The sequence below is a fragment of the Patella vulgata genome, chromosome 2 (genome assembly GCF_932274485.2).
Source record: "Patella vulgata chromosome 2, xgPatVulg1.2, whole genome shotgun sequence".
NCBI classification, from domain to species: Eukaryota; Metazoa; Mollusca; class Gastropoda; family Patellidae; genus Patella; species Patella vulgata.
In genome coordinates, this window is record NC_065880.2 from 53,441,621 (window position 1) to 53,451,788 (window position 10,168).

Here is a 10,168-nt window from a genome sequence, read left to right on the forward strand (position 1 = left end):
ATGTTTGAACGGTACGAGTTACACAACTGCCTTGAATAATATCATGAACTACGTCGTATACTTAGGTAGAACAACGCCATATATTAGATTTTTGTGGAGCTTTCTGTAAAACCGTATTATGATCATTGTAGTAGGAAGCAAAGGAAAACCCATTTTGACCAGTTGGTGTTGAAATTGATGTGGTGTCAACGCATGTATACAATTAGAAACATTTATGCTTGTACCGTGTAACTATTTGAATCTCTGTGATATTTCTCGAGGAAGTACAAACTTTTAAGTTTCCACGTGAGGCTGACCATATTAAGTGATTGCCGCGATTATCAAATCACTTATACAGTTGAAGACCCCCAAGCGATCATTTCTTAACCGCAAAATATTTTGATTGTCAGGCAGATAAATGAAATGTAATGGGGTTTAAAGTCCTACTGTTCTGCTCCGAATTGGGCTAATGAAAACAGGCATACGCCATACAGTGTGCTTTGAGGGAAATTTTGTCCGGACAGCACAACTGACAAGGGGGAACCACGCTGGAAAATGCACGGATCGAACACCCAATCTCCAGGCTAGCGAGCCAACGTCTTACCAACTTAGCCACTGTGACCCCCAAGATAAATAGCTAAATCATCACATGTAAACTTTTGAGTCAGATGTCTTGTAAAATTTTAGTCCCCAGTGCGACTGAATCGTGACAAATGGGTTAAATGCGATTTGCAGTAGAAAAGAGTCTGAATTTACTAAGAACCGAATCAACAACACTATGTTGTCCATAAACAATCAAACGTGCTACAATCCTATTCATCCCAAACTCGAAAACTTTCATATAAAAAGAATACTAAACGCCCCCCCCACCCACCCCAAATATTATGGTCGTTCCTTTATTAAGAGAGATAATTTACTTAGATATAAATTCCCCATACCTGGAATAACCAATCGAGTAGCAAATATAGTTATTATAAAAGCAGTTGATAAAACATGTGACAAAACCATTTTTACCAGTCTTGTGTGAAATTACATCTCTTACTCCTAGTAAATTATGCATGTTTTTTAGACTATCATTTATGTCAAGGTTTTTTACCATACAAATTGAAGAGATTAAATGGGTAATTTCTCAACAATTTTATCTACAGTAGCATGGAAACGGTACACGTTGCGTGATGTAATTAGGTGTGTTCTTTGAATGGCATTTTGTAATTCGGACATAATCAAATAACACACTTTTTATGGAATAACAATTAGTATGGTTTATTTCACCACGACGTTTCAACAAGATTTCAAGGTGTGTTTGATTTAGCAGCATGTCTAGCCTGAAAGTAGTGTCAGAAAGTAGTTCTACTCATAATGTACAGATGTATACGGGATCCTGTATCACTTACCAAATCACCCAAAATAGGCTACTTCAATAACGTTGGACGATACATATCCTATGTCACCATTTTGAAAGGTTTCAGTACACACGGAACGACCGAAGACGCATACTCCCGGCGTTAGCCGAGACCATTTTTCAAGCCTGTCAGAGGTTGCACCTGCGAGGATGGCACTGAAAGTATCCCGGCACATTTCTCCAATAATAATTTGTTTCTCTCAAAATGACTAAAGTATTGTATTTGCCTAGATCTCTGGAGATGTATCTTTTGATATAGACTGATGGTATTCCAAACAACAAAATATATCAGGGAGACAGACACCCCACTAGAAAGTGACAAATCAGAATAAGCACGCCCTTTAGATTTTAATTTTGATATAGTTAATGTAGTGTGTTTATTTGTATAATGAAGTTTCTCAGAATATCCCACTGTAGAATAACATCGGAATAAATTAATACGACCAACAATTTTACAAGTTCCATTTTATTTAATACTACGAATAACAAATCATAGAAGCAATGTCATATTAGCCTATGATATGAACATCACCAAGATCTGGAAAATGGTACAAAAATGGTGGTGCTGGTAGTTGATTTTCTACACTGTAAACTGGACATTTCAGAAATATGCATGGCGATTCTCTCCAAAGGTATCTCAAAGCTTTGACAGTAAGGTTTTGGTTACACGAATCCGGATAGTGTGTTGTAACACTGGTTTTGGTTGACTTGGAAACAGGAGCCGCATGCCAATCTTTATCATAAGTATTGCATCCACTTGTTTGTGTTTTACTCACACAACACACCTGTAGATACAAAGGTGGGTCACTGATCAATCATGGGAGTGAAAGGAAAATGCAAACGTATCTAAGTTGTATTTGTGAACACACGAGATTCCTATCCATTTGTATGGAAAAATATATTGCCTTAGAGTGCCACTGCTTGTATGTCTCATAGTGATTTATCAAATGAATCAAGTTCTTTAATTTGGGCAAAAAATTTGAAAGCGCCGATTTAATTAAATTTGACGTGGGTTTCATTTTAGGCCCATAGATAGAGTCGATCATGAGATATAACCGATTTTGAGATATAACCGTTTTTATGTTCCACTGTCGAAAGTGATAGTTGCAAGTCAATAATTAAACTACAGATCAAAACACTTCAATGTTTAATGTTACCATGCTCCTTTAAATCTAAACCAGTTAGTACAGGGGGATCTCACTTTGATACAAAATTGGGTTTTATGGCACTATTTGGGATTATTTCTTTTATTATTCCCCTGAAAATCAATCAGCATTAAAGAATACCTCAAATCCATCCTGGGCCCTTACATCTAGTGGTGAGTTACCATGGTCAAACTCAACAGTTACAGTAGAATCTGTCTTGTGATTGGTTATTTTAGATGGATAAGGTCCTTGAAACTTCTTTCCTGTTTTATGATAAGCTACTGACAAACCTGCCAGGGCCAAACGATCACAAACTATTTTCTTATGTCGAGGATGAATACTGTAAATGCAAAAGGGGGATACTAGAATATGACAAAGAATCTTCAAAATATATAGGAGGCTGATCTCTATTAAATTCCACCATCTCAGTACCCACGAATGAAGCTCCTTCAATTAATAGTTTTTCTTTCTTTGGTAAATATTAATGGTTTAGAGGGGGTAAGGAGTTAAGATATTGGTTACGGTGATATGTTCGGCAGATAGTGGCGTGTTTATAGTATCCTACTTCAAAGTTGTGTATCTCAAACTTTCAGTCGTCAACGTGATACAAACTTTGGAGCAAAACGTTCAGCCCAACAAAAATTTTGGGATTGAGCCGGGAAAAGGGACCAAGGTTGACATTCAAGTCAATGGGATAATTAATGGTTGTCTGCTTCATGAAATTGGGGTCGGGTATTCCTGTCTGATTTATAGCAACCCAATTATATAGACTATGGATGCCTTAAAATCTAGTAGTTAGTGAACTATTACCTGTATGACATTTCACTGGGCTAATAAAGACGGGATCTTTTATGAGCACGCCAATGTGCACACAGAACCTTGGATTTTCATACCGTCCGAAGGACAAGACAGCTGTCCTTGTCAGGCCCCGGCCCTGCACCACTGATAAGAGGAAACCACACCGGAAAACCCCGATGACCTTTCTCGGCTAACACCGGGAGCGAACCCGCGACCTCCAGACTAGCGAACCAGCGTCATACTCACTTAGCCACCGTGGCTACATGATTCCGTATATAATTATACCCAGTTATATAAACGATGTTACCATACCTGCCCATTGGAGAGTTATAGTCGGGAAGATCTAATGATACTGCCATGAAAACGTCATGCATTCGAGCGTTGGGAACGTAACCGAAACTAGCAGTTTGGGCCCATCGTATACCAGTCATCCCAAGTGATTTCGGGTTGTTGCTATTTGCCGCCAACTGAAAATATATTGTTGGGGTTAACATCCAATTAAATATGATAAAACTGAAGCTTTCATGATTGGATCAAAACACTCACTATCAAAATCAGATATACCAACTTTGAAAATAGCTGAATCAGAAATTAAACCAGTCAACAAAGTTAAAAATCTGGGTGTTTACATCGATTCAGAACTCTCCGTGGAAGGTTAGATTAATTATATCTGTAAAACCTACTTTTTCCACCTAGGCTCTATCAGAAACATTCGGCATCTCATATCGAAGGACGCAGCTCATACTCGATCGCTCATCTTAACAAGATTAGACTCTATTGCAATAGCTTGTTATCTGGAATATCCCATAAACTGATATCAAAACTCCAAACCGTTCAAAATACGGCAGCTCGAATCATTAGTCGATTAAATAGGAACTCACACATTACACCAGCACTCAAAGAACTTCATTGGCTACCAATTTAATCAAGAATAGATTTTAAGCTCTTGTGCCTTGCGTATAGTGTTTACGTGGAAATGGACCTTCCTATCTAGCAGATCTTTTATTACCATATTTTCCTGGGCGTGCATTCCGTTCTCAACAAGAACATGTTCTTTTAATTCCAAACTATAAACTAAAATCATTTGGATACAGATCGTTTGTTCATATTGTGCCTGTTCTGTGGAATTCATTACCGCTAAACATTAAATTGTCATCCAGCCTAGAAAAATTCAAATCTAATTTAAAACTCATCTATTTACGGCCTATTATGGCACCCATATTGTGTAGCGCCTTGTGTATGCATACTAGCATGGAACTGTGTGCGGTATAAATTTACATATTATTATTATATAGTATTTCGCTTTTCTGGATATCCCCTCTGCAGTCCATTGGGTATTGAGGTTAACCCTGCATTTCCAATAATGTTACACGTCCAAAAGATTTCAGCTCGTAAGCTACTGCACATCTCTCGTCCTTCTGTTTCTGCTATAAATCATTACGAGGCGAAGGAATGCAGCAAAATATCACTTGACAAATAACGACGAATTGATATACAAAAGAATATACCTGTACGAAGCCAAATGGAAAGTTTCGAGAAGTTTGTCCACCAGATTCCTTGTTAAAGTTATCTCGCCAATCATCAATCATAGCAGGGAAGCTACAGTTGTATCTATCCCCGTGGCCACCGTTACTTTCTCCTTCAAATAATATGATTTGAATTAGGATATAATTCTTTCGACCAACAAACAATTTGGATAATCTTAAAAAGGTATGCACGGAATTTTATCATATTCATATAATAAACAGTATTCATAAACTGAAAAAAAAAGTTGCTTCGGAGCGAATATATGCCCACCACGAGAGTCTTGAAGGGTAGCTTGCAAGGTCAGAGATATTAATTAACCTGTAGACCGTTTATAAGATTACGGTGACCGGGACAGCTACGCATGACTCAGAATTTCGATGGGGTTCCTCCTCAAAGTCTGACCAGTATTTACCAGGTTACGGTAACAGTACAAGTAACCCGTATTAAACTTATATGTGGCTCTGAAATTCGTGTAATCCATGCTGTAATGCATATACATTGGAAGGATTTAGTACAACATAATAATAATTTTCCACAACGTACCTTGATACCAAATAGCACCATAAATTGTAAACGGAAGGAATGGACTAATCATAGTATTCCACAAAACACTGGGATCTCTGGGAAATCCTGGTTGTGGTCCGTATGTGATTCTAGAAGTTACAGGAGAAAATGAGAATAAAGTTATTTATTATGTTTACGTGGTTAACATGGCATACAATATCAGAATCACCGGGATAACGTTTGGTTATTTTATTCTTTCAAAGAATTAATCTTTTATTGTCGCTAACAGTTCTTATCAGCACAGGCGCCCATCGATCCATTATTCAGATGGCACTTGATTGCACAATTTGTATAGAAAATAATATTTTAAACGGCACACTGTCGGGAAATAATATAATTTGTCAAATCAATGGGTGTAATCTTTTAGACGTAACCCTTAAAGGTGCACCCAGAATAGAGTGAATAGACTTACGGTGCTCCACATTTACTCATCGCTTCTGGTGACGACCAAGATTCTATCAATGTTCCTCCCCAAGACGATGCTATCAAGCCAATAGGATATTTGAGTTCATTATATAGGTCTTTGCCATAAAACCAGCACACAGATGAAAAATGAGACCACGGTGATCCACCAAGCGATGCTTGAAAAAGTTGTGAAGATAATCATGAAATTTTTTAAAAATGAAATGTGGTTTAACGTTCTATTGTTCTGCTCCGACTTGGTTAATGAAGATGGGAAAATATTTTAAAGAAAAATACCTTATACATTATCAATAAAATGAAGTTTTGTGGCACGTCAGCCCCAACGGGCTATATTGCGCCAAACATGTGTTGTGATACGACAAAATCAAACCACAAACATCAAATCAAACCAGTAATTTATACGGTTTAAAATTTTTATATGCTATTACAAATTGGGCTATGAAATCTAAAGCAGACTAGGCCATTCCCTTTTATATCCATATTACTGGGGAGATAACACAGGACGATGTCTTTGCTGATGAACTCGTATGCTATAGCAGACGATAAATGTCCGCTACTAATGCTTATTACGTATTGCTTGTAAACAGGAAAAAGAATCAGAAATTGTGTTTTAAATCTGATGATGACTAAAAGAACTCCAAGTAAGCACAAAGTCATGCTTCACTTTTTCTTACGTAAGAAACTTATAAAATACCGTCCCTAGAAAATTCTCAAGACCATTCTTACGAAAGCACAAGTCAAGTATAAGTCTAAGCACATTGTGACTGATAAAGTTTACCATAAACTGAGACTACGATGCTCTTTAACGTAGAAGCGAATTTTTCTTAATTTCTTCTGGAGAAGGATTTTCTCTGTCTTATAATGTCTCTTTGGTATCAAAAGGTGTCGGAAATGCCGTCGAATAACTCTACGATCAGCCATCTTTTTTTGAAGCAGAAACAGACTTAAGGTTGGTAAGCAAGCCGTAGGCTATACCTTGCTTGGGACTTGTGCTTAGACTGACTATGTTTAAGAACGAAGTTGTGCTTAAGTTTTTTCTTGGAACGCATAATAACGTTCTTGTGCTTACAATGAAGTCTACTTAAAATCTAAGCACAAGAACGTTCTTAAGAATTTTCTGGGAACACAAAATAAGGTAAGTTTACTTAAATGCAAAGTCTATTTAAATCTAAGCACAAGAACGTGCTTAAGAATTTTCTAGGAATCGGGCCCTGGAGCTCAGCTATCCGATCACCAAATTATTTAGACCCATCTGTGTAAAAAGGAGCATAATTATCATATATATTTAGACCTATCACTTGGCTAAGTGGGTAAGACGCTGGCTCGCTAGCCTGAAGGTCGGGTGTTCGATCCCTGCATTGGCCGAGAAAGTTCATCCAGATTTTCCGGCGTGGTTCCCCCTTGTCAGTGATGCAGGACGGAGGGCCTGACAAGGACAGCTGTCTAGTCCTTTGGATGAGACGAAAAACCGAGTTCCCGTGTATACATTGGAATGCACGTAAAAGATCCCTTGTCAGTTGGAATTCGATATAAGAGTAGGCGATAGTGCCGCTGACCGGGCAAAATTTCCCTCATAGCACACTGTATGGCGTATGCCCGTCTTCATTAGCCCAGCAAAGGAGCAGAACAGTAGGACGTTAAACCCCATTTCATTTCATTTCATTTTTATGTTGTGTAAGATTGAAATCGATCTTTGGATTGGATTTAGCCCACGATGCACAATACTGCCTGGCTGATACCAGACAAAATGGGGCGAATGCGAATACAGTATACAGAATCTGCTTTAGCAGATATAAGTTCTCATTTTAGGCAATAAATATGGTGTTACATGAAAAATAATTTGGCAAAATATGAAATATAATTTGGCAAGATATGAAATATAATTTGGCAAAATATGAAAAATAATTTGGCAAAATATGAAATATAATTAATTGGCAAAAATGAAATATAATTTGGTAAAGATGCAATTTCCGTATTATGGAATATGAGTCATTTTAATGCCAAAATAGTAAAATTTAAAATAATGAAACGTACAAATTATGACAAATGCTTACTATTATGATGGCATCGTAATAAATCAGCTGATGATTAAATGATTTATGTCGTACAGAGCTACTTACTTTTACTGGGAAGAGACCAGTTTTGTTCAATATCTATCAGATCGTACTGACGGGTTTTAGATTCTTTCCTTCTTACAGTAAACAGTCTTATGTTTGGATAATTAACCCCATCTGCTATTTCTGCCGAAGTGTTCAGCCCCTAAATATATTATGTAAGGAAAGAGAAACGGCAAACATTCAAGTCTGTTTTGTCTATAAATACATGGTTATATTTTAAGACTGGATCTCAAATATACAAGATAAATGTTTTACTTCTAATCCCGCAACTCCGCCCCGGTTTTATTTCCGGTGTATATCTCATAAACCAGTTGTTCATTAGAAATGTCTCCGTTGAATAATCAATAGTAAAGTATTAATGGGAGCTGACTTAGTCACTGTCGACTGCCATATAGCTGTTTATGACTACATACTGCACCAAACTATGTTTATACATAAAATCTTAACAGTTATTTGTAATCTTTGCAACTCGATTGAAGGCACGAGGCGGAACGGATCTGACACATAATAACCGTGAAGATGATTGCAACAACAACCAGTTCTTAGAATATCAAAACACAGTAAACTAAAAATAACTTACCATTGTTAAGGTAAACTGCATATTACTCTGTCCAGAACAAATCCAAACATCACCAAACAAAACATCTTCAAGGATAAGGTTAGCTAGAGATGAAGTGGCTGTTACAGTAAATGGTCCTCCTGCAGGTACTGCTGGTAAAGCTATTTTCCAAACCCCCTTTCCTTCGCTACCTTTATAGACCTACAGAATATATGAGATGGAGGGTCGTCTCAAAAGCGATAGTAAGTCATACTTCAGAAAAGTTATATAATTTTGAATTACTGTATAGCAACTGAATAAAATAAGAATACAACTGCTGACCTGTGTCAACCGGAATACCTTGCAGAACTAACCTTTGTTTGAACGGTATGGGTTATACCACTGCCTTTAATAGTAACATGCACTATGTCGTTTAGTTTGGTAGAATATCCCCATATATTCGATTTTTGTGGAGCTTTCTGTAAAACCATATGGTCATTGTAGTAGGAAGCAAAGGAAAACCCATTCTGTGCAGTTGGTGCTGAAATTGATGTATGGCGTAATAATAGAAAGATTCTCCGATGTCTTGTAAAACATGGGACTACCCCTTTCAATCCCCAGCACCACGTAAAGGTGACAAAGTAGGTAACTCCGATTTGCGCCAGAAAAAAGTCTGACTTTACAAATCACAAAATTAATAACTCAATATGGTCAAATTTATGCATTTGTATAGGTTTCTACCTGATGCACCAACCACGTGTAATAACGCTCATACGAGTTTGAATCACATCGAGCGCAAACTCGAAATTCCCGTCTTCATTAGCCAAGTTCGGAGCAGAACAGTAGGACGTTAAACACCATTTCATTTCATTTCATTTTGCAAACTCGAAAACTGTCAATACCCCTAATTCCCGACTCTCTCTCTCTCTCTCTCACACACACACACACATCGTCTGATTTAAGTTGGTGAGCCGGTGCCCCTTTCTATTACAGGTCGAATTTGGGAAAATCGGTCAAATGTGCTCAGAACCGATACTCAATACCCCTAATTCCCGACTCTCTCTCTCTCTCTCTCTCTCTCTCTCTCTCTCACACACACATCGTCTGATTTAAGTTGGTGAGCCGGTGCCCCTTTCTATTACAGGTCGAATTTGGGAAAATCGGTCAAATGTGCTCAGAACCGATACTGCTCCATATCAAATCTGGTCAAAGATAAGTGCTGAGATAACAAAAAAAAAATGGTTGTTCGTATTATTATTTGAAAATTAATGTACTCAAAAATAAATTAACTCTACCTGGAATAACCAGCCGGGTAGCAAATGCGGTTATTATAAACGCTGTTGACAAAATATGTGACCCTGCCATTTCGCCAGTCTTGTGTGAAGTTATATCGCTTATTTCTGGTAACTAGGCTTGGTTTCCATACTATTATTTATGTCAAGGTTTTTATCATACGATTTGAAGAGATTAAAAGGTGTGTTTTCTCAACAATGTAATCTGGACACGGGACACGTTGCATGATATATTTTGGTGTGTTTGATTTAGTGGCATATCTAGCCTGAGAGTCGATTACTAAATCATCCACAATAACCTACTTCAATATCGTAGATTATCCGAAAAAACAACAAATGCCTACATTATGAGATCATTTTGTAAGGTTTCGGTAAGGTGGCGC

General features: G+C 37.5%; 1 protein-coding gene across 1 annotated transcript; it reads right to left on the reverse strand.

Annotated features, from left to right (window-relative positions):
• Positions 1 to 1,890: 1,890 nt before the first annotated feature.
• Positions 1,891 to 9,873, reverse strand: LOC126812368 (sialate O-acetylesterase). The gene is made up of 10 exons (XM_050538739.2): positions 9,789 to 9,873; positions 8,868 to 9,034; positions 8,536 to 8,715; positions 7,959 to 8,097; positions 5,828 to 5,996; positions 5,395 to 5,504; positions 4,833 to 4,963; positions 3,637 to 3,791; positions 2,668 to 2,866; positions 1,891 to 2,166 (listed from the first exon to the last, which is right to left on the reverse strand). Exons 1-10 carry the CDS (start codon positions 9,856 to 9,858, stop codon positions 1,891 to 1,893), a joined length of 1,596 nt encoding a protein of 531 aa, XP_050394696.1. The 5' UTR covers positions 9,859 to 9,873.
• Between the last annotated feature and the right edge of the window lie 295 nt (positions 9,874 to 10,168).

What these genes read in the sequence shown, in the direction of transcription:
- LOC126812368 (XM_050538739.2), bottom strand. Translation starts at nt 9,858, where the DNA reads ATGGCAGGGTCACATATTTTGTCAACAGCGTTTATAATAACCGCATTT. An exon ending in TATAACTCTCCAATGGGCAG is followed by an intron (nt 2,867 to 3,636) that starts GTATGGTAACAT and finishes TTGCATTTACAG; the next exon opens with TATTCATCCTCGACATAAGA. An exon ending in GGGCCCAGGATGGATTTGAG is followed by an intron (nt 2,167 to 2,667) that starts GTATTCTTTAAT and finishes TTGTATCTACAG; the next exon opens with GTGTGTTGTGTGAGTAAAAC.